Source organism: Nyctereutes procyonoides, unplaced genomic scaffold, assembly GCF_905146905.1.
Source record: "Nyctereutes procyonoides isolate TBG_1078 unplaced genomic scaffold, NYPRO_anot_genome, whole genome shotgun sequence".
Lineage (NCBI taxonomy): Eukaryota > Metazoa > Chordata > Mammalia > Carnivora > Canidae > Nyctereutes > Nyctereutes procyonoides.
Window position 1 is genome coordinate 51038781 of NW_026575044.1, and position 25732 is coordinate 51064512.

The 25732-nt window shown below is 38.1% G+C and overlaps 1 protein-coding gene across 4 annotated transcripts in view; it reads right to left on the reverse strand.

The window, feature by feature from the left end:
• Window positions 1-25732, reverse strand: part of SPIRE1 (spire type actin nucleation factor 1) — a 199416-nt gene that overhangs the window by 136632 nt on the left and 37052 nt on the right. Inside the window, exon 1 of one of the 4 annotated variants that reach the window (XM_055324057.1) lies at window positions 7679-7727. The exons of the other annotated variants lie outside the window; for them this stretch is intronic. Coding sequence (XP_055180032.1) covers window positions 7679-7696 — 18 coding nt within the window. The 5' untranslated portion in view covers window positions 7697-7727. Of the gene's footprint in view, window positions 1-7678; window positions 7728-25732 lie in introns of those variants that run through there. 4 annotated transcript variants of the gene reach the window in all.

Sequence of the window (25732 nt, forward strand, 5' to 3'; positions counted from 1 at the left end):
ATAATAAATCCTTAGTCACAATAGGAAATTTTTACATATCTTCAGAAACTTATTAAAAGACAAAATTACAATGAATGAAATATGAGCAAGCCAAATGGAAAATATACACACACACATGCTGGTATGTGACATATGGAGTAATAAAACATTTCACCCTTCAAAGAACATGCATAATTTTTAATTAGAAAAGGAAAACATAGAGAAACTAAACAACCAAGAAACTTCAAGAGAGGAACAGCAGAGAAATGAACAGCTAGGAACCATCATACAGATGGCTTTCAACAATGGCAGCAATTTAGATGTCATAGTAAAATATTCAGATAATTATGTCCTTTGCTGAAAGCTATTCATACCTTTCCCACATATACAAATAGAGGAAAGACCAAAAAAATTTTTTTAAACTTTATTTATTCATGAGAGACACAGAGAGAGGCAGAGATAACACAGGCAGAGGGAGAAGCAGGCTCCTCCAGGGGACCCCAATGTGGGACTTGATCCCAGGACTCTGGGACCACGCCCTGAACTGAAAGCAGACCCTCAACCACTGAGCCATCCAAGCATTCCAGGAAAGACCAAAAAAATGTACTAAAACACTTAACTCACCAAAAACATAAGAATCATTTTCACAAATCAGTTATTCTGCTGCCATAATCCTAAAACATTAAACTATTATTCCCACAAATAATTTGGTTTGACTCATACCTATGTTCATACCTTTGCCCGTAAGGTTCACAAGAATCTTATGAAGTGGGTACAATTGTCTCCATTTTACAGATGAGCTACTAGGTACAGGTATGTAAGCAACCTTCCCAAGATTATGCAACATATGAGTAATGGAGGCAAGATGTGAATCCAGGAAACTGAATTCAAAGACTGCCTCTTTAAGCCAACATGATATTACCTTTCCCCTTATGCACAAACATGACATTATATCCAGTTTTTCATTAAAATTTCTTAGAAATGGCAGCTAACATTTACTGAACATGTACTATATTTCAGTGACTGTGCCAAGTATTTAAAATGCATGGGTACCATTAAATTCTCAAAATAATTCTATCATTAGGTATTATTCTTACCCTACTTTCTGATGATAAAGAAACTGAAGCACAGAGAGGTTAAGTAATTTGCTCCAAGTCACACAGCCTAAAAGTCACATGAATATGCAGAGACCCTAAAAAGTAGGCAGCACCTAAGTCTGTGGCAGTCATGGGAGAGGTCAGGATCATCACATATAAAATAAGACTCTGAGAGAGGATGTGTCCAAGTGGGAAAGAGTACTGGACTGGGCACAAGCAGACCTATATCTGGAATCCAATTCTCCCACATAGGAGCTGTGAGACTCTAAAGAAAAAACATAATCTCTCTGGCTTCAGCTACCCAGTCTGTATTAAGACAATGCTACAGTGGTTCAATGTGATTCTGAAATCAATAAATTACTAAATATTTATCTTAGAACTGATAAGGCAGCCAAAGCAATTGAATAAAAATAAAGTTGGATCAACAGGCCTAGGAAAGTATTCTAATAGAACTCTCTACCAGAGCAGTTCTCAATTTCTGATTCAAAGAGCACCTGCTTCATTAGGATGCCTTTTAAAAAGTCGAGAGCCCCAAGCCCTTTCTAGGGCTGCTGAATAAGAATTTACAAGGCAGGGTCTGGGACTCCACATTGTAACAAATCCTAAAGTGACCCTGTGCACTGCATTGGAGAAGAGCCACTCTAACATGCACTGGAATTGGTGTCTATGGACTAGGGGGAATCCAGCTCTGTGTAAATGATCTACTTTCTCTCTTCTGCTTTTTGAAGTCAGGAATTCTTTAAATTGCTTCCTTTTTAAGAAAATTAACAGCTTTCTTAGAATATAATCACATACAATTCACCCATTTAACGTGCACAATTTGGTGGTTTTTAATATTTTCCCAGAGTTATGCAGCCATGACCACAATTTTATTTATTTTATTTTTTTTTAAGATTTTTTACTTATTTATTTATTTATAGAGACACAGAGAAAGAGAGAGAGAAGAGGCAGAGACATAGGCAGAGGAAGAAGCATGCTCCATGCAGGGAGCCTGACCTGGGACTCGATCCCAGGTCTCCAGGGTCACACCCTGGGCCGCAGGTGGCGCTAAACCGCTGCGCCACTGGGGCTGCCCTTTGACCACAATTTTAGAACATTTTCATCACCCCAAAAGAAACCCCATACCCATCAGTAGTCACTCCATTTTCCCCCAATCCTAGCCTCTCCCTCTCTTCTAAACAACCATTAACCTACTTTCTGTCTCTATAGATTTATCTATTCTGGATGTTTCAAATAAATGGAGTTATACAAGAAGTGATCTTTTGTGACTGGCTTCTAGCACTTAGCACGCCTTATTACAGGTGGCATCCATGCTGTAGCATGTACTGGTACTTCATTTCTCTGTATTCCCAAATAATGTTACATAGTATGAATACAGCACATTTTTTTCATCTATTTATCAGTTGATGCATGTTTGTTTCAAAAATTGCCTAATTTTAACAGAGAAAATAGAAAATTAAACTAAATATTTTCACATTAAGATTTTTCCAGGTAGAGGCATGTAGCTGGCTCAGTTGGAGAGGCATATGGCTCTCAGTCTTGGGTCATGGGTTCAAACCCCATGTTGGGTGTACAGATTAAAGAATAAATAAACTAAAAAAAAAAAAAAGATTTTTCCAGGTAAATATATCAACATACTCAGCCTGTTCACTACAGTAAATCTTACTACATACAGTGTAAGAAATGTTATACTTCATTTAATAGCATTTCATGTATTATTTACTGATATCAAAACAAATAGGCTACCGAAACATGAATATAAACATCACATTTAACAACAGACACTTTTATTTCTAAAACAAATCCTGTTTCTTTCAAAACCAGTTGTTAAATCCTGACTCTGCCACCAGAGGTTACGGCTTCTGTACTGGAAAATCACCCACATCACTTTCCAATTCACAATTGCTCTCCTTGTTTTACTTTCCTTTTTTTTTTTTTTTTTTTGGAACCTCCATGGACTTGCTCCAGTCTACTTCACAGACCTTATTTCTTTTTACTCCCTTTCTTACTTGTCTGGTGCTGACCTACTAATTGTCTTTATAGGCAAATCTGTCAGTTTGTAGAAGCACATCTATTCAAAACTCTGGAAAACTACACTGATTTTCCGGAGTCTTTTTTTTTTTTTTTTTAACTTCAGAGTTCTTTTATTAAGCTCTCAATTTAAAACTTAATCCCTGTTTCAATTTAAATTTCTTTTCCCAATTTTGATTGGATCAAACATTTCTTCTAATAATTGACAAGTTCCAAAGGCACAAACATCTTTCCCCCTGGACTCAGTATGGTCTGGGCCATATCTGCTTTGGTCACTGCTGTATTCTCAAAACCCAGCAGAGAGCATGGGTAGCATATTCTTGTTGAAAGACTGAATAAAGGAAAATACAGCTTAAAGTAGATTTTTATAGTAATAGTTAACATCTGTTGAACTTATTTATGTGTACAAGGACTTATGCTAATAAACATTTTCATACATTATTTAATTCCCATCACAGTATTAAATAGATATTGTGTATATTACCTTCTCTCAATTCTAGAAAAGAGACCAATATTAAGTAAAATGATTAGAGATTAAGTTAGCAATGGAGACAGAACTCAAACTCTGGTCTGCCTCAAAGGCCACGGACATAACCACTGAACAGCTCTATTCACAGAGTCAAAGGCCACACAGGGAAAGCTGGAAACAGGAAGTTTAGAAGCAGGGACACCTGCGACCACAGCCCACAGCACGAGAGTGGTAGGCCAAGGGAGGAGGTCCAAAGGCAGCCTTATCCTCTGAGAGTTCCAGCAGAGAAGGCAAGGATACTCTTTCTACAGCCTTTCTTCAAACAGGCTCATGGTGCAAAAGGCACCCAACTTCCAGGATACATAAAATGTTTCCCTCAGCCACCCCCCCCACCCCCACCGCTACTAAAGTTGCTCTTATGTAAAACTTGTTAATTCTGAATAGTTCACAAATCATTATTTCTGAAGCAAAAAGCTTCTGTGCCAACCTGAAGAAAACAAACAAAGCACAACCTAAGAGGTCAAGGACAGCCACTAATAACCAACTGCCGGTTTCTTCCGGTTCTAATTCAGTCCCAGCCACCTCAATGCTCATTTTTATCTATGTCAAAACAGGGAAGCAGAGAACAAATTCTTTTAAGGATTAGATTACCTTTTTGCTACAAAGCAAGCAGTGTAATGCAACAATAGTATTGTTATCAAAATACTTTCCCATTGTCCTTTGCAATTTATCTTCATAAAAGCAAAACATATCGATAACACAGATTTACAATTTTTAAAGGCTTAAATACATAATAAATATAACTCTCAAGATTAGCTGGGCTATGAGAATATTTTAATCTTGCCCACATAACAACTGAAATGCCATTCTAAAAGTTACCTCCTAATCTCTAAAGGGGTTACATTCTGAAGTTCCATTTCAATGCAGTCTGACAACTGGAAATTAATTTTTTCTAGGTTCCAATTGCAGGTCACAATAGAATTTCAATTCTATTCAAATTTAAAATAGGGATCCCTGGGTGGCGCAGCAGTTTGGCGCCTGCCTTTGGCCCAGGGCGCGATCCTGGAGACCTGGGATCGAGTCCCACATCGGGCTCCCGGTGCATGGAGCCTGCTTCTCCCTCTGCCTGTGTCTCTGCCTCTCTCGCTCTCTCTCTCTGTGTGACTATCATAAATAAATAAAAATTAAAAAAAAATTTAAAAAAAAAAACAAATTTAAAACAGTGTAAAAGTGGGGGATCCCTGGGTGGCTCGGTGGTTTGGCACCTGCCTTTGGCCCAGGGCGTGATCCTGGAGTCCCGGGATCGAGTCCTGCGTCGGGCTCCGGTGCATGGAGCCTGCTTCTCCCTCCTCCTGTGTCTCTGCCTCTCTCTCTCTCTCTGTCTATCATAAATAAATAAATAAATCTTTAAAAAAAATAGTGTTAAAGTGGTCTGAACCCTACGCTCACCCTGTAAACCTCTGAACCCCGAGCGGGAGTAGGACACACCAGTAAGGTGAAGGTTTAAAGCTAGATATAAAAAGTAGCAATGAGAAAAGGAGGAGGTGAGGACTCTGAAGGAAGCTATTCCCAACACAAGCAGGCAGGGGCAGGAAGGAGTGCCTTAGCCTCCTTGGCTAGACAAGGTAGAGGGGTACCCTTTCTTGAGTCAAAGACCTCTGATATGCATATGTCATTGCCTGTCATTTGTGAAATGGGCTATGTAACTCTAGTGATTTCATCTGCCTAAATATAAACTCACTGGAAAATATCTAGCTATCTAGCTAAAATAGTATCTGTAAACATATATAACCACTTAGTATCATCTTTAGAGATGGGAAAAGAGATTATAAGTTATTTGCCAAATATTACAAAGCCAGAGTGATGTAATAGCCAATCAGACAGACAGAAGTCCCTGTCCTGAAAGAGGGAGACAGACAATAATAAGGTTATTAAGTAAATTACAAGATATTAGAAGGTACTATGTACCATGTAGGAAAATGAAGTGTGAAAGGCTGAGGTGGTGGTGGCAGCAGTGTGCAAATTTTAAAACATTGCCAAGGTAGACCTTAAATCAGATGGTTTCATAGGAATAACTGGAAGGACATAAGAGGGCAGGTATATGAGTATCTGGGGATAGTGTTTGAGACAGAAGGGAAAACAGTGCAAAGGCCCTGAGGAGGGAGTGTGCCTAAAATGTTCTGTCAACAGTAAGGGGGCCAATGAGTCTGAAGAAAAGTGAGTAAGAGAGATGATATGAAATGAGAAGTACTGGAGCACCAGATCACATTAGGACTCTGACTTTACTCTAAAAGAGATGAGGAGCCACTAAAGGTTACAAGTGGAGAGGTAACAATGACATGGCTTATGACTAAAAACGAATGCTCCAGGTCTTGACTGAGAATAGATACTGGTGGGGTAAGGATAGCAGTAAAGAGCTGGTGAGGCGTGAGCAGTTTCCAATTATATTTTGAAAGCTAAACCAAAAGCATTTGTTAATAGACTGATGGTTAACTATCAGAAATCAAGAATGACTCTGAGATTTCTGTCTTGATTAGATATGGGAGACCTTAAGAACAGCAGTATGGGGGGAGGATGCATCAGGAATTCAGTTTTAGGCAGATTAAGTTTGAGATACCCATTAGATATCTCAGAGGCCAGCTAATTGGCAGGTGATTCCAGGGGAGCAGCACAGGTTGCAGATATCAAGTTGTGAGGCATCAGCACAGAGATGATATTTAAAACAATGAGGACACATGAGCTCACTGTCCTAGATTCAAAAGCTTGAGTACAGAAAAGAATTCATCAGGATTTCCTTTTTCTGAGATAATGAAGAACTGCCAGGATTCTCAAGTCACTTACTGAAGATTGATATAAAGGGCTCTTTAAATGTATATTAACAATCTGTTAAATTAATATAATATTTTAAACAAATAACCCCATTTTTCATTCATATATGTCTTCTTTCAAGAACAAGATTCTTTCTGATGTCTGATCATCAGAAAAATTAGAAGATTACTTTGAAAAGTGAGCTTACAGATCCTTTGATCCAATCACTGTGTTTCAGAGAAAGGAAGATGAAGACGAAGAGAGGTTAAACTGCCTGCCTAAATCCACACAACTCATCAGTGGTAGACCACTATACTAGTCTGCACACTCCAAACCCAGCCTCCCTTCCATTCTACCACTATGGCTTTTTCTGATGGAGGAGTTCTAGCTGGTCTTTCTGCAGAACACTGGGCCCAGCCTGTGTCTACCTTCGCACACCTGGTCCTCAACCACTCTCACTTCTGGTGGAGGGGACTGCTAATGCAGGGAGAGAGGGCAAAGCAGCTGAAAAGGCTCCTCAAAAAAAAAAAAAAAAAAAAAAGAAAAGGCTCCTCAGGGGACTCCACCACAACCACTCTGACCCCCAAGTGTGTGCCATATCCTAGAGGGAATCAATGCTGTAAGGAGTTATCAATACCATTAAGGAAGAAAAAGAAAAGACAACTGTCACTTAAAAATAATATCTTACATTTTCTTTGTCGCTATTAGGTTCTCTGATCCCTGTCCGAAGATTTGTTGAATGGTTATTCTTCTTGTTACCTGACCAAAGCCCAATTATTAACTACACTCAAAAAAAGCTCAAGTCATTATCTTCATGTATAGTTTTAAATCAATTTAAACCATAATTTAAAAACTCTCGTAAGAGTTAATGACTAGGGACTGGGAAGGCGACTTTTAAAAAAATAGTTAATGATTATTACTTAATACAGGCTTAAAATATAAATAGAAAACATCATCAATTAACTGAAATTTACTTAGCAAATTACCTACTTAGAAAATTTAAGACCACATAGACAATGAGAATTATCACTTTAACTATCAATAAGGAGTAATATAGTATTTAAAACACAGACTGATTCATTTGATAATGCAAAATACTAAAAATTAGTCAAAGTTTAACAATATGAAATAATATTTTTTCTTTTTTTTTAAATTCCAGTATAGTTAACATACAGTGTTATATTAGTTTCAGGTATACAATCAAGTGATTCAACAATAACAGGAAATAGTAGTTTTGAAAGTATTTTGCATATTATAATAAGCACTTTACAAATAAAAGATTTATTATGCTTACCTGATAAATCAAAAACATATGATTGCTAAAGATCACCACTTAATGAAACACACTGGAATGTGGGGCATGTTTCATGCATTCATCCATTCAAAACAATATTTACTAAGTTCCTGCTATATATCAAGCACTGCACTTAGGCCTGGAAAATACAAGAGAAAAAAAGACACAATTCCTTTCCTGAAGGGGTTTATAGTCTACTGGGGGAGACACTTAAGAAAGCATGCAATTAGGGGATCCCTGGGTGGCTCAGCGATTGAGTGCCTGCCTTCAGCCCAGGGTGTGATCCTGGAGTCCCGGAATCGAGTTCCACATCGGGCTCCCCGCATGGAGCTTTCTTCTCCCTCTGCCTGTGTCTCTGTCTCTCTCTGTGTGTCTCTCATGAATAAATAAATAAAATCTTTAAAAAAAAAAAGCATCCAATTACAATACACCAGACTGAGTGCTTCTAGCAATAAGTACAAAATGCCACCTATGAAGCACACTGGAGGGGCAACTAATCCAGTCCTAGGAAACTTCTAAAAAGGAATGGCTAAGCCTAGGTCTAAAAAATGTATGTTAGCTAGACAAAGAGGAAAGTGTGTTATAAGCTGAAGGAATGACATGACAAATGTCTGGAACTTAAAGAGAAGATGAGGTTTTCAAAGCCTTAAAAGTGAATCATAATACCAAAGTAAAGAATGGGAGGACAAAAAAGATGAAGCCAGAGATGTATGTATAACCAAACTCACTCTATTAAATGAATATAGATAGCCTAAATATGTATGATCAGTTAAATAAATAATAAAAATACTATTAATCCATAAAAAATGATGCTTAAAAATATTTGATAACATGGTAACTACTTATGGTAAACATTGAGTAATGTACAGAATCACCAAATCAGTATGTTGTCCACTTCAAACTAGCATAAAATTATATGTCAAGTATATTTCAATAATAATTTTTTAAATTAGGTTACAAACCAGTATGTTCACATGTAATATAATTCTTATGAAAAACATACATATCCATAGGGTAAAAATAAGACTGCAAAATGCCAACAGGTATTATTGTTGGGGAATGGGGTATGCAGGGGATTTTCCTTCTTTTTTTGTTTATTTCCTAACGTTACCTCCTTTTTTATAAAAGTTAGTATAAATAATCCAAAGTAGATAAGAATCTTTCCAAAAGCCCAAGTGTTATTAAAAGAAAGCTATACACATGACTCATTCTTCACAGGGTTTGGCAAATGGTAAACACCTAGAGTTGTATCTGTGTTTTTTAATAAATTATCTGACTAACCTTTATTGAGTGTCTGCTTTGTACCATATACAGAAATACGCATACAAAGATAAATAAGACACACTCCTTGCCCTGACAAGGCTCATAGTCAAGAGAAGTAAACACACATGCAAGCAGAAAAGTATAAGTGTGGGAAATGCTAATAGAGACATATGAGAAAGTCCCATGAAGTATTAAGGACAGAGATTTGCATGGAAATGTCAGAAATGTGTGACAAGAGTACCACTTTAGGTATCGTTGAACCTGCTCTTTAATATGTATATATATCTTAGGTACTCCAGTGAGTCACAATTATCCCACATCACCTTGACCTACTTGCCATAAGAAAAAAAAAAAAGTGGGAGGGGTTGGAGGAGACACTGCACCAATTATACAAACTGAGCTCACAATGCAGGGTTGATGTACTAAACCTGCTCTACAAGGAACCAATTGCTGGAACTACACAATGACCCGCTGCGATATACTATCAGATAGTCCTTTCCCATTCTTTAGCACTCTGGGTTGTCAAGGGCAGACATGCAGTCAGGTTTGACTGTATTTAACAGGGAGCTTTCAAGGAAAGCCACATAACTAGAAAAAGAGGAAGCCCTGTTAGCAATCTTGTAGAGAAAGAAAACATACAAGAAGGGCAAAATAAAAACCCAGAAAGAAAGCTAGAATCTGCTTTCTCCCTAAAAATTCATCACCAACCTTTGAAACAGTTGGTTTAACTTCCTACGCTTATTTTTTACTTCTTCATTTCATAGACATTGCATGTTGCTTTTTAACCATTCTACTTCCAACCTTTTTTAAAATACAGTGGGAACAATTAAATATAAAATATTAATCCGGCCATTCTCAGTATTTAAAGTTTTATTACATAGAAGCTTAGGAAAAATTATTTTCCCTACAAAGTTAGTCCAGATAGCGTAAATCACATAAGCAACTGTCATTTGAGTTATCATTCATGTCAGATAATTCACTGTGAAATTTCATGAGAAAGAGAAATCCATGGCTCATATAAAATCCATATACTGTAACGACTAATGGCACTGGACCTAGTTTCAAAACACTGTTTAGTTCACACATGGTTAATCTTGATTAAAATGTGCAAATAACTCACAGATTAGAGTTTGGAAACATGACTTTTGTCATTTACTTTCTAACAACTCATTACACGCTCCTTAAGAAGATGAGTATAACTCTGAGAAACTAATGCCACAGTTGCAGCAATGCCCTGCCCTGTTCCTCCTGTAAGGATGAGAGACCCACTCAAAAGCCTGCTCCAATCATCGCCACTCCATTACTTTATGCTAGCCAATAACAGATCTTCCTTCTTTTCTTCCCTTACATCTTTATACTACCAGAGTATCCCATTTTCTTCATCTCTTACCTCAAAACCTCTATACACTGTTTCATTTTTGCAACTTTCCTTTAGCTTGTCTGCCTGTCTCTCACACACACAGTTATTCTCAACCACTTGGCTTATTTACAACTCCCAAGTTGAAAGAGAGCCCACCCACTGCAGTCATGCCTCTGCCTGGGCCTGTGCACTGGAGCAAGCATGAAAGAGGGCTAAAGCTGACAGGCTTGAAATCCCAGGGAGCCAGCATCACCCACAAACACAAAGAATCTGTGGTGGGACAGCTGTGACTGGGTACTGCCATAAACCTGTGGATAGGCTTTGAAGACTTACACAAAAAGGTAGGAGCCAGAATGGCTTTCCTAGGCTGAACTGATGCCAAAACCTAAGGAGAAAACGTACTGTTATCTCTGTATCTCTGTGCCTGGCACTTCTGAACATTTGCCAAATAAATGGTTTCATCCTAGGGCCTCCAAAATAGTTTAACTGCCAAAGGAGTGTTTAGAAAGAAGAAAAGGAAATTATGCATAGTAATAATTTACTGAGAATTAAATAGTAATGACCTCAACAGCTGGATTCTCTTGCACTAAAAGTATTTTAAAAATAGAGTAGATATGGTCTCTATTATTATTATTATTTAGATCTGCCCACCTGCCTGAAACAGCTGCTTAATTTCCTTGCTCTACATTCTAGAGGGCATAATTAAATTTGCAAGCTGGAGGAAGAGTGGAATCAAATGGCACAGATGCCCACATGACTGCATAGTTCAATGTGTAGGCCCCTTCTCTGCCCCCAGCTCAGTGCCATTCACTCATATCCAGATGGGTCTGAACAACACTTGAGGGGAGATGTGGGTGAGGACTTAGCTGGGGCTGTGTTGGCCAGCAGTGCATGTGCAGAGGCAGCAGAGATTCCACATACTTTGGATTTTTACACAAGAAACTAGCTTGAGTCACCAAACTACAGGGTATATTATCTTTGACATTTAAAAGTTGTGAAATATACGGTATAAGAAAACAAAGTATCATCTAAATCATTTACTCCTAACATATTTTTCTTATATTCATTTGGTATAATTATGCCTCCCTAAATATATATATTTATTTTTTTTAAATTAGAATGGGGGGGGGCGTCTGGGTGGCATAGATCATGATCACAGGGTCATGAAATCAAGCCCCAAATCAGGCTCCACACCCAACATGGAGTCTGCGTGAGACTCTCTCTTCCTCTCCCTTTGCCCCTCCCCATCCTGCTCTCTATCTAAAATAAGTCTTTAAAATATAAATAAGAATTTAACAATGTTTATAAGCTACCTCAAACCTAAAGTGCCTTTCAAATTATGTTGGAAGGAATAATTCCTTCTAGAATACCTCAAATTTTCAGTTCTTTATAAAAGCAGTATTGTGAATTCTGCTAAGGTATCCTTTAGAAAATATATAAAAGGTAAACTACATTTTAATGACCATGAAGAGGAAAAAAGTGTACTTCTTTTACCACTTGCTTCCAAGGATGTATTTGTCCCATATATCTTTAATATAAATCACTGCTGGGGCACCTGGGGTGGCTCAGTGGGTTAGGTGTCCAACTCTTGATCTCAGCTCAGCCACAATTTTAGGGTTGTGAGAGAGAGCCCTGCATCAGGCTCTGTGCTTTGTGTGGAGCCTGGTTAAGATTCTCTCTATCCCTCTGTCCCCCACCTCCCACTCACTCTCTTTCTCTAAAACAAAACAAAACAAAACAAACAAAACAAAACCCAGGAACATAATAAATCACTGTTCACTTGGGGTTTTCCCCCTGAAATAACAATGACACTTCATTGAGCCAAATTAGCAATTTAACAAAAGTTTAAATAGTACAGGCTTTTTTTTATTATTTTTTTTCTAAAGATTTTATTTATTTATTCATGATAGACAGAGAGAGAGAGAGAGAGAGAGAGAGAGAGAGAGAGAGAGAGAGAGGGAGAGACACAAGCAGAGAGAGAAGCAGGCTCCATGCAGGGAGCCAGACGCAGGACTCCATCCCAGGACTCCAGGATCATGCCCTGGGCCAAAGGCAGGCACTAAACCGCTGAGCCACCCAGGGATCCCAGTACAGGCTTTTTAAAAGCAGTTATACTATGTTATCAATAAAATCTGCTTAAATAAAAAGTTTTAAATTATCATAATTTACTGTAAATTGATGCCAGTAAAGTAAGGTTAGTAGTTTATAATCAACAAGGCAATAACAAAAAAGGCGCATAAATTAACCTTAGTATATGCAAACATACAGTAGATAAACTTTCTATTTAAAATCAGTGAAGTAAAAAATAAATAAATAAAATAAAATAAAATCAGTGAAGTACAAGAATCATTAGTTAACGTCCTAGAAAACAATAATATCCTTCAAAAAAAAATAATACCCTTCACACTGAACCATCTCCAAATTTTCAGGTAAAGACTTAAAAATATCTATTTTTAAGAAGTACTAGGGGGATCCCTGGGTGGCGCAGCGGTTTGGCGCCTGCCTTTGGCCCAGGGCGCGATCCTGGAGATCCAGGATCGAATCCCACGTCAGGCTCCCAGTGCATGAAGCCTGCTTCTCCCTCTGCCTGTGTCTCTGCCTCTCTCTCTCTCTCTGACTATCATAAAAAAAAAAAAAAAAAAAGAAGTACTAGGAAAATAATCTAACAGATAAATTTATCTGACAATAGTCTGGAAAGGATTTCTCTCATGTTTAAGAGCAAAGATGAATCCATTTTTTAAAATTCTACAGGGCCAAAAATACAATATATAAATGTAAAAGGCCAAGGAACTGATTACAAACATTGCTAACATATTCAACGGAACAGAGAAAAGATATACTAAATAATGAGCTCTTAACCAATATGAAGATGAATATCGCAAAGAAAAATAAGCATAGGACATGAATAGACAACTCGCCAAAATAATACACATAATCAAAAATACAGTTTTTACTGTCATTAAAAGGTTCAACTGCACTAACAGATTAGTGTCATCTTTTGCCCATCCATTTGGAAAAATGGTTTTATTTATTTTTCAAAAGATTTTTTTTTTTTAAGAGAGAGAAAGAATGAGAGTGCTAGCAGGGGGAGGGGGAGAGAAAGAATCTCAGGTAGACTCCTTCCTGAGCCAGAACCCAACATAGGTTAGGGCTCGATCTCATAACCCTGAGACCATGACCCGAGCCAAAATCAAGATTTGGACGTTTAACCAACTGAGCCACCCAGGCACCCCTGGAAAAAGATTTTTAAATATTGACACTCCATATCACTGAATGTTCAGGAAAATGAACATTCTTTCCCATCACTGGTAAGATCATAAATTGGAACAATTGGTAGATAATTTGGAAATACGTCAAGTCTTAAAAAATGTGTATACCCTTTCATCTAGCTATTCCAATTCTCTGTGTATTTCCTTAAGATAAATTCCTAATTTAAGATTTACTTTGTTTACCCAAGCATTACTTATAAAAAAAACTGGGATCCTAATCTTCTACTCTTAATTTACCAATTGTCTACTGGTAAATTATACAACTTAATACCATATAATTACTGTATTACCAAATATTTAATGTCATGCAAAATATTCATAATGAATTAAGTGAAAAGATATGCACATAACCACATACCACTGGAATAATATACACTGTAATCTCATAGCCATTATCAGGTATTGGTCCAAGAACAGGCAAAAGTCACAATACGTAAGTCATTTAGAGACAAAGATTTGCTTGGAAGACTTCTGGGAGTGATGCTCTCCCTGAATGGATAAAATCTGGGTTGGGGCACCTAGGTGGCTCAGGCCGTTGAGCATGAGACTCTTGATTTGAGCTCAGGTCATGATCTCAGGGTTGTGAGTTCAAGCCCTGTATCTGGCTTAGTGAGGAGTCAGCTTTAGATTCTCTCCCCATCTCCTACTGCCCTGCCCCCTGTGTGTATACACACTCCCTTCTCTTTCTCATTCAAATAAATAAATGCTTAAAAAAGAAATCTGGGTAAAGGATATACAGGACTTTTTTTTTTTTAATCGTTGAGACTTTACTATATCCTTAAAATTATGTCAAAATGAAAACTTCCAAAAAACTTAAATTAACTTAAATAGCAAGGGTATTTATGGGCCCAATGAGAAGCATGCAGCCCTGACCCTTAGGGGCAAGCATGTACAACTCAGGAAAAACCAGCTTTAGGATGATGCTCACTTTGTGGGCTGTTGACAGAATCTAGGTATTTCATAAGATTGCTGAACTGCTACATAAAGTCCATCCTGAAGCCCACCCCTCCGGACTTACAGCTTTTGAGACAATAAATATCCTTGAAATTGAAGTCAGTTTAAGTTTTTTGGAAATTTTCATTTCAATACAATTTTAAACTTACAGAAAATTCTCAAAAATAGTCTTAAGATTTCCTGTACAGTTAATATTCTGCCCCATTTCCTTTATGTTCTCTCTCTCACATACACAAACATACATACATATTTTTTGAAACCGCCTGAGACTAAATTACATAGATCATACCCATCTCTCTCCAAATATTGTTTTCTAAAAATAAGGACATCTTATATGACCACCATACAATTATCAAAGTCAGAAAATTTACACTGATACAATCTAATTCAGAGTCTATATTGAATTTCACTAACTGTCCCCAAAGTATGTCTGTCCTTTGTAGCTATTTTTCCTAACCCAGAGCCATCTACTGCATCTATTATCATGTCTCTTCAGTCTCCTTTAATCTAGAAAGTTCTTCACCCTTTGTCTTCCATGACAATGACACTTTTGAAGAACATAGGCCAGGTTTTTGGTCTCCCTCATGTTTGCCAGGGTTCTACATACTTGGCAGGAATACCTTGGAAATGATACTGTGTCCTAACAGGAGGCACATGATGTTTGTTTGTATATACTAATAATGTTAATTTTGATCACCACAGCAGACAGACTCTGAGGTGCCCCATGATCCCCATCTCCTGCTGAGGTTTATACCCTGTTGACCCCCTCCATTGAGTGTGGGAAGAACCTGCGACTTGCCTCTACAGCAAAAGTGACAAGGTATTTTATTAAGTACATGATTACATTACCTAAGATGTAGCTTCTGCCTTGCTGGAGCCCCTTCTTCCTTGCTGGCTATGAAGAAGCAAGTAGCCATGCTGGAGAGGCAAGGAACTGCACACAGCCTCTAAGAATTGAGGGCATCCTCCAGCCAGGCCAGCAAGAAAATCAGGCTATCAGTCCTACAACCACAAGGACCTAAATGTGGCCAACAAGCACATACGCAGGAAGTGGGCCTTCTGTAAGTGGAGCCCCCAGGTAACCCAGCCTTGGCTAACACCTGGGTTAGAGTCTTACTGGGCCCCAAGCAGAGGACCCAACATGCCAAAATTTCGGACTCACAGAAGCTATGATATAATAAATTAAACTGTTTTAAATAGCTGAATTTAGGGAGACCTGAGTCGCTCAGTCGGTTAAACAACTGATTCTTGATTTTGGCTCAGATCATGATCTCAAGGCGCTAAGATCAAGTCTCATGTTGGGCTCGCACTGGGCGTGGAGCCTGCCTAAGATTCTCTCTTTCCTTCTCCCTTTGCCCCTCCCTGCCATGCATGCTCTCTTTCCCTCCAAAATAAATAAATAAATCTTTTAAAAATAAAAATAAAAAATGGCTAAATTTGTTATAATAATTTTTTGGATATTGTTGCAGAGTAAAAGAAAGTAAAGATAGTCACTTACGGAGGCTCTCCCAAATTTCTCCAGATATTGTTTCTCCATTTGAAATCAACATGTTAACTGATAGGGAGCTCCTCTGAACTATGTCAACAGCATGGTCCTCAGCAAATTTTCATTGGCTAGTTTTAATAACGAGGGTTCTTGCCTAACTCAAATATTGCCAGGACATTTAGAAAATGATGATGTTCACCATCATTTCTTCTACATTTATTAGTTAGCAATCTAGTGCAAAGAACTTTCCCCTCTCTGCCATTCATTTATTATTTATGTCAAAAAACTCATAGAATATTTTATACTGCAACAAAGTCTACCTGCTGTCAGTATTTATTCTTATACTCAAATATTCCCAGATTTGACCAGTGGCAGCTTCTTCAAGCTAACTCCTGAGTCCTTATGACAAATCCCATAACTTTTTTTTAACCTGCCTTATTGAGATATAATTCACTTAAAGTATACAATTCAGTGATTTTTAAAATTAAATTTACAAAATTGCAAAGCCATCAACACAATCAGATTTCCAAATGCCATTTTTTTTTTAAACAAACTTCATGGCCGTTTATACTCATTCCATCAAATTCACTTAAAGTATACAATTCGGTGATTTTTAAAATTAAATTTACAAAATCGCAAAACCACCAACACAATCAGATTTCCAAATGCCATTTTTTTTTTTAACCAACTTCATGGCCATTTGTACTCATTCCTCTTCCAACTCCCAACTTCAAGAAATCACTCATCTACTTTCTTTTTTTCTTTTTAAAGATTTTATTTATTTATTCATGAGAGACACAGAGAGAGAGGCAGAGACACAGGCAGAAGGAGAAGCAGGCTCCATGCAAGGAGCTCAATGCAGGACTTGATCCCCAGACTCGGGATTACGCCCTGAGCCAAAGATAGATGCTTAACTGCTGAGCCACCAGGCGTCCCTCTATTTTGTTTCTATAGATTTCCTTTTCTAGAAATAAAATCACATAAGATGCAGTTTTTTGGGTCTGGATCTTGTTCACATAGTGAACTATTCTTGGTGAAAGTAAATTCTCAGTAAGGTAGTTCTGTGACTTCACTCTTTAAGATTGTCATTCCATAAATACACTCCAAATAAATGGAAGATAAAACTTTTAAATGTTTTTGAGACACAGCCATGTTCAAAAGAGGAGTATGTCCATGGACCCAAAACAGAACAGAAAACACAGCAATAAAGATCTATAGATTTCTATGGTCTCCTGATTTCTGTACCCAGAAGCAGCCAGGAGTTAGGGACTCTGCACAGCTAGAGACCTAAAATCAGGAGAGGCTGGGGAAAATGTCTTGCCATGAAATAAGGTTGATGAAAATGTTGAGTGCCATATAGCCTACAATTTGTATAAGTGGCATTGCCTGCTCAGAGACTGAATCTATATCTCAAATATCACTGTAGGATGAGCACTCTAAGTCACCAATATAAGGCAAAGAATATAAAAACACTCACTGCCCTAGTTATACATAAAGTCCTTCCACGGGACTCAGGAGTTCAAGAACTCATTGCCAGGGGCACCTGGGTGGCACAGTAGTTGGGTGTCCTCGTGTTTTCGCCTCAGGTCATGACCTCAGGGTCCTGAGATTAAGGACCCTGAGGTCCTTAATTGGGCTCTGTGCTCAGCACAGAGTCTGCTTGACATTCTCTCTCCCTCTTCCTCTGCCCCTCCTGCTTGTGCACTCTCTCCATCTAAAATAAATAAATCTTAAAAACAAAACTACTTACATTGTAGGTAAACATTTTTATTATATTTGTGTGCCTTCTTTTTGGGGAAGATGCCAAACTTTTTATCAGATTTTCTCTTTTTTTGTTTGTTTTCCATCGTATTTTCAATGAGGCCTATGATCCCCACATAGTAAAGGACCATTGCTCTAATACATGTGTGAGTTAACACACTGTAAACCACATAATGGTCCCCAGAGTCTACAGCATGATATATTTAGTTCTGCCATTTATTTCTTCAAATGTTTGACTGCCAGTTTGTGTACATTAGGAACAGAGCAGAAACATGTCTATGCTTATCTATCAGTGTGAAAGGGATGAGCCAGAGTCAAGCATTTTCTGAACAAAGCCAGAACAGATCACATTACTGCTCAAGTCTACGATGGCTGCACCCCCACATTCACAGCAGTACTGTTCACAGGGGCCAAGGGGAGGAAGTAACCCACATGACTGCCAACAGATGAATGGATAAAAAAAATATACACACGTAACCAAGTACTATTCAACCTTAAAAAGGAAGGAAATTCTGACACATGGATGAATCTTGAGGTGGTCACGCTAAGCAGAACAAGCCAATCACAGAAAGATAAATATGATCTCACTTAGGTGTGGGACATAGTGTAGTCAAATTCATAAAGACAGAAAACAGAATGGTGGATGCCAGGGGTTGGGGGAGGGGAAATGCAAAGTTGTTTAATGGGAACAGACTTTCAGTTTTGCAAGCTGAAAAGGTTCTAGAGATCCATTGGGAAACAACAACTTAACAACTTAACACTACTGAGCTATACACTTAAAACTGGTTAAGATGGTAGATTTTATGTTTATGGAGCGGGGAGGGGGACAAAGAGGGGTGTTTATGTACCTATCCAGGCTACTCTCCTGGTCTAGCTTGTTTCCAGGGCTGCTTGCCTTATTAAAACCAGTAAAAAATTTTTTCCCTTTAATTACTTGATTTTTATAATTAACAATCTAATGTTCCCTTTTATTAGTACTATACACATAATTAAAACGCTGACTTATCCTCACACCTGCTGAATAATGGAATAAAAGATAATTTTGTTAGGACATGGAACTTGCTTTTTACTTAGCTCAAGGTAAACAAATTTCAGAAAATATTTCAATTATCTCAGCAGTCATCTGATATAAGAACAGCACTGGATCTGACAGCTCCGCTACCACACTTTAACTGTGACTCATGAAGAGTAAACTTCCTAGTTTCTAATTGCCTGAGTAACTTGTGACAATCACAAGGTCCTGTTTCTTGAAAATGGATTATGCTAATTCAACAATATTCATGGAAAAGCTTTAAAAGCAATAGCAATTTATCATTTAAGAATGGCCTGTAACAGCTAACTTCCCCTTATATCCTACGTTTCTTTCAAGTTGCCTTCAATAGAAGCTTCCTGGCTCAACTTGATTTTACTTTTCTCTCCTGGCTGAAAACTGAGATCCCTAAATTAAATTTTATGGGAATCAGCTAACTATCACTCTTGAATTGTGGCCAGGCCCTTAAGGCAATGAGCCCGGCTCTGGCTCCCCCGGCCCCCATCTAGCTCAGTCATGGGACTGGACTTGGGTCTGGCTGGAGGAATGGAACAGAGTGCTGCAGTCACTCATGACTACAAAAGCAAAATGTGTGTTTCCAGTTTTAGAGCTGTTCACCTCACAGCACCCTCTCCCACACAAATATGCCCATGATGTATCTTTGTTTTCTTATCACAAAAGCAAAACATACACATTAGAAATCTTAAAAAATACAAGCAATGTAAAAGAACATATATACATATGCCCCAGTGGCAATCACTGCTATCAGATTAATATATTTGTCCTTTGCATATTTTTTAAATAAATATTGGATCATTAGGTACCTGTTTTATAATTTGCTTTATGCTATAATGGACCATTTCCCCAATTCTGTATTCCTCTCTTCTAGGCCTGTGGTTCACCCCTCCCCAACTCTTGAATCCCTTCCATCGTGCTCTCCAGAACTAACAGTACCCTGTATCTTCATTTTCTCTGAATGATCCCCTTCACCTTCTTGCTCTAACCTAAATATGAATCTTCCTAGAGGGCAGTGTTGTTCCTGGCTGTTCTTTCTGTGATAATCCTCAAATCACTGGGACTAAAATTGGGGATGTCCTACTTGCTCTCCCTGATGCTTCCTCACACATTCTCCCTTCCTCCCTAAAGCCTCTTACATCACCAGACCATAGACATATACCTACTCTCCTTCCCTGTTGCTGCCATCTATAAAGCCCCCAGTTATTTCATCATAGCTTGAAAATTTTATTTTTTTTAAGATTTTATTTGAGAGAGAGAGAAGTAGAAGGGACAGAAAGAGAGGGAGAAGCAGACTCTCCACTGAACAGGGAGCCTGCTGTGGGTCTTGGTCCCAGGACCCTGGAACCATGACCTGAGCCCAAGGTGGACACTTAATCAACTGAACCACCCAGGCACCCCCTAGCTCAACAATTTTAGCCGCTGGTTTCCTGTCAGTCTCCCCTCTTAATTCTTGGTGATGTTAAATGACCCTCTCAACACCTCAGCCTCTTACTTCTGTGACCTCTCCTTTTATCTTTCTTCTGGAGGACATCAGGCATTCCCTGTCACAGCAATACCCCAGACCTCATTACCAGTAAACTGCAACTTTCCATTGCTTCAATTTCAGGGTCCCTCTCTCTGATAACCTCCCTTAACTTTCTAGCTCACTCCTTCTAGTATCTGACTCTAGTATCACCTCCACCAGAATCTACAATCCATTGATCCTATGTTCTTTTCACTCTCCCTCACCACTTAGCCTCACATTTCAACTTCTTAAGCAGGTTAAATTCGAAGGTCCATAAACCTCTCTACCCCATGCCTACCTAGAATCTATGCAGTATCCTTGAGAATATGCATCTACTCCTTACTTTTACACAAGCCCCTCACTATGCTGTTATTTACTCCCCACTGAGCCTCATAGATTTTTTAAAGATGATTCAGGACTAAAACTTTTCTGATTCCTTCAAGTTTCTCATTTCTTAAACATTTCTATTCCTCCTTCTCCCTACTCTTTTTAACCAAGTGTGACTAGGCCAAACTGAGAGAAGTGCTGAAGTAAAATACACACCAGATTTGAAAGACTTAAGTATCAAAAATATATGTTCATTAATAATTTTCATACTGATCACATGTTTCATACTGATCACATGTTGACATGATAATGTTTTAGATACATTGGGTTAGATAAAATGTCATGGAAATTAATTGCAGCTGTTTCTTTTTCCTTTTTAATGTGACTGCTAGAAACATTTAAATTACATATATTCCACTGTATTTTTTAATTCATTTTTTAATTTATTTATGATAGTCACACACACACAGAGAGAGAGAGAGAGAGAGAGAGGCAGAGACACAGGCAGAGGGAGAAGCAGACTCCATGCACCGGGAGCCCGACGTGGGATTCGATCCCAGGTCTCCAGGATCGCGCCCTGGGCCAAAGGCAGGCGCTAAACCGCTGCACCACCCAGGGATCCCTATTCCACTGTATTTCTATTGGGTGACACTGCTCTAAACAGTTCTGAACAGAATGGCTCCTTCATCCCTAAATTTCTATGCTTAGTTTTTGTTTAAATAACAGGAAGGTGGGAAAGAAGATGGAATACAACATGCAATTAAAAGCAGAAACTAAATAAAATTTCTGTAATGCTTTGAAATTATCACTTTGATCTTCATGTGAAATTAAAATTTTTAAGATGACATTTTCCAAGTATAATAATAAATTATACTTAATTGGTAATTGGCATCAAAACACAACATTATCACTTCACTATCTGTGAAAGTTTACCAACCATACATTTCTCACTGCCCTGTACTTCAATAAAATATTTACAGCTTTAACATTAACAGAACATAAATTAATTTTATACACACCAAATGATTTCTGTGTTTAATGAAAGAGTCTTGCTTTACTTACTTCCTAAAATGTTAAAGGAGTGAAATAAAGCACCCTCTGCCTTTCATTTCGGGCCTTTAGAAGGAGTTCAGGAACAAATCATTTAAATACTGCTCCTTCTCAAAGGGATCTCCTTAGCAACCTTTTATAACTGGTCATGGGTTACAGAATTCTCTCCATCTCCCATTCTTAATCGAGCCTGTGTTCCTTCCAGAACAAAGAAATTTAAAACAGAAACATAACTAGCTCTTTGACTAGATATTTTAAGTAAGTTTCACAATCTCCTTCATTTCTTTGGCCAGCTCCTTCCCTCTAAGCATTCTGTTCTCCTCTTACCCTTCACTGACCAAGGTAAAGTCAGGTCTGGTAACCACGGCCTCTGTAAAAACAGCAGCAGCCACCTCCAACGCTTCCTGGCAGTCCCTATTCAAGGTCCTATCTACTGGCCCATACTATGAAACCCCAGGCCCATGTCACAAATACAGATTGTTGACCTATTTTTAATTAATTTATTCAATCTTTCCTGTGTAAGCTACAGAGTAGTTACAAAATAGTATATTTGAAAATAATAAGAAAAGTATCAAATCATGCAAATGATGACTGTCTTGCTCCTTTTTATTACCTTGGTGGTATTAACCACCTAATTTTATTAACTATACAGAAGGAAAAAATAAAATCCCAAGTTTAATAAGGCAAAATTTATGTAAATAACATTTTAAGGAAATAGGAAGTGTTGCCTCTAGATTAAAGGGAGAGTATTTGTGTCCAAAACAATGCCAAATTAGAGCCAGTGCCCACAGTCTTTTGTTTTCTGCCCTACTCAAAAAGGTATCACTTTCCCCTATGGACAGTGAAATATAGGGGCAGCCACAGGAAAAAAGGGAAGGAGCTCAACTCAGAGCAAAAAAAAAAAGAATTGAGACTCATATTCATATAATCAACACGGTCAAAGCAAAATAGATGGGACGCCTGAGTGGCTCAGCGGTTGGGCGTCTGCCTTTGGCTCAGGGCATGATCCTGCAGTCCCGGATTGGGTCTTGCATCAGGTTCCCTGCAGGGAGCCTGCTTCTCCCTCTGCCTATGTCTCTGCCTCTCTCTGTGTCTCTCATGAATAAATAAAATCTTAAAAAAAAAAAAAAAGGCAAAATAGAGAGGCTGCACAGCATGGTCTTTTTAAGGCCATGTATCAGCTTCTCTCCCTTCCCCACCCAATATCCATGGAGAATTTTACTTTTGTCAGGCCAGTTTCTAAAATGTCCACAGTACAGAACGGAGACTATCAAGAAGAAAGACATGAGATCAATGTCAGGAAAAAGAGGATAGGATTGGGGCAAGGAAAAGGACATTCCTCCGTGATTCAGGACTCTGTTTTGGAGTGGGGAATCTAGGTACCAGCTGAAATGGAAAGAATACAGGGGAGAGTGAAGATGACAGACACGATGGGCTCCAGGAAAAGAGCTCCAGGATGGGTGAGGTGGTTTTGTGTGAGGGTAGATGTAAGGGGAGAGCTCCAAAAAAGCTATAAGGAATGAGGCAATTGAAAAAAATTTAAGGAAATTTTGAAAATTTTATTAAGTGTTGTTATAACTTTAAAAACGGATCCACTACAAGATCCTTTGAGAGATACTTTTTAAATATTTTTTACTGCTACAACTGTGTTCATTTGCTACTCTGTGTGGCTAGTAGGCAAGTATTTTAATTCAACAACTATGGGAAGAAGAGAGTAAAACTAGAAAGAATGTGGTTTGATCAAACAAGCTCAGGTTCTGATCTCTTCCTCAGTTATGTAAAACCATGTGGTACTTTTTATTAAAATTACTAATAAACCAACATTTTTTTTTATTTTATAAAGGCAGTACTCAAGCAACATAAAAATTCTTAAGGACAGCACTGCATTCCCTACATCTAGCATGGAGTCTATAAATGGAAGTACTTGACAAATAATGTCTGAATTAAGTATTTTACATTTTTACCCATAAATTTAACAATGTAAGAAGAAAAATTAAACTCTGAAAACTAAAAAGTCATTGAAAAAAACTGAGGAACTTCTAAGTAAATGGAAAGACATCCTGTGTTCATGGATTGGAATGCTTAGCACTGTTAAAAGGCAATACTACCTAAAGGCATCTACAGATTCAATGCTATTCGTATCAGAATCCCACCTAGCTTCTCTGTAGAATTTATAAGCTGATCTAAAACTCATACAGAAATACAAGGGACCGGGGATCCCTGGGTGGCTCAGCGGTTTAGCACCTGCCTTTGGCCCAGGGCGCAATCCTGGAGTCCCGGGATCGAGTCCCACATCGGGCTCCTGGCATGAAGCCTGCTTCTCCCTCCTCCTGTGTCTCTGCCTCTCTCTCTCTCTCTCTCTCTCTCTCTCTCTCTCTATCATGAATAAATAAATAAATAAATAAATCTTTAAAAATAAAATAAGAAATACAAGGGACCCAGGAGAGCCAAAATAGTCTTGAAAAAGAACTAGTCTAGGAGACTCATACTTTTGGATTTCAAAATTTACTATGAAGAAATGGAAACTGGTTAAGACAGCATGGCATTGGCATGACAGAACAGAACTGTGAATCCAGAAATAAACCCAGAGATATATGGTCAACTGATTTCTGACAAGGGTGCCAGGACTATTTAATGAGGAAAAAATAGTCTCTTTAAGAAATGGTCCTAGGACAACTGGATATCCACGAGCAAAAGAATGATGTTGGTCACTTATTTACTTCAGATCCGATGCAAAAAATTCATTGAAGATGGATCAAAGACCAGCAAAGTATAAGAGTCAAAACTATAAAACTCTTAAGAGGAAAACACAAAGTAAATGTTCATGATCTCCATTTGGCAATAGATTCTTAAGATACCAAAACAACAAACAACAAAAGAAAAAATAGATACCTTAAACTTCATCAATATTAAAACTTTTGTGCTTAAAAGTATACTATCAAGAAAATGAAAAGAAAGCCCACAGAATAGGAGAAAATATTTACAAATCACATATCTGATAAGGGACTTCAATCTAGAATACATAAAGAATTATCACAACTATAGAAAGATAAAAAACCCAATTTAAAAATAGGCAAAGATGAACAGAAAGGTGCACAAATGGCCAATGAACACATGAAAACATGCTCAACAGCATTAATAATCACGGAAATGCAAATCAGAACCAAATGAGATAGATGCCATTTTATACCCACCAGGATAGCCAGAATCAAAAAGTCACGTAACAGCAGGTATTGGTGAGGATGTGGAGAAATCAAAACCTTCAAATACTGCTGGGTAGGAATGTCAAATGATGGAGCTACTTTGGTAAACAGTTTGTTCCTCAAAAGTTAAAACACAGAATTACCAGTTGACCCAACAACTCTCCTCCTAGGCATATAACCAAGAGAAATCAAAACTCAGTCCACATAAAACCTTGTCAAAGAATGTTTATAGGAGCATTCTTCATAATGGCCAAGGTGGAAGTGACTCAACTGTCCATCAACTAATGAAAGGATACACAAAATACGGCATATCCTTATAGTTGGATATTCAGCAGTAAAAGGAATGAAGTAGTGATACATGCTATTACATGGATGAACCTTGAAAACACTGTGCTAGGGATCCCTGGGTGGCGCAGCGGTTTGGCGCCTGCCTTTAGCCCAGGGCGCGATCCTGGAGACTCGGGATCGAATCCCACGTCGGGCTCCCGGTACATGGAGCCTGCTTCTCCCTCTGCCTGTGTCTCTGCCTCTCTCCCTCTCTCTGTGACTATCATAAATAAATAAAAATTAAAAAAAAAGAAAAGAAAACACTGTGCTAAAGTAAGTCAGGCACAAAAGACCACTTATTATATTATATAATTCACTTATATGGAATATCCAGAATAGGCAAATCTATAGAGATAGAAATTAAATTAGTTGTTGTTTGGGGTGGTGGTACTGAGGAATGCTGGATGATAGCTGAAGGTAATGGATGTCTTTCAGAGGTGACAAAAATGTTTTAAAAGGGAGTGTAGTGATGGTTACATTAATTCTGTGAATATACCAAAAA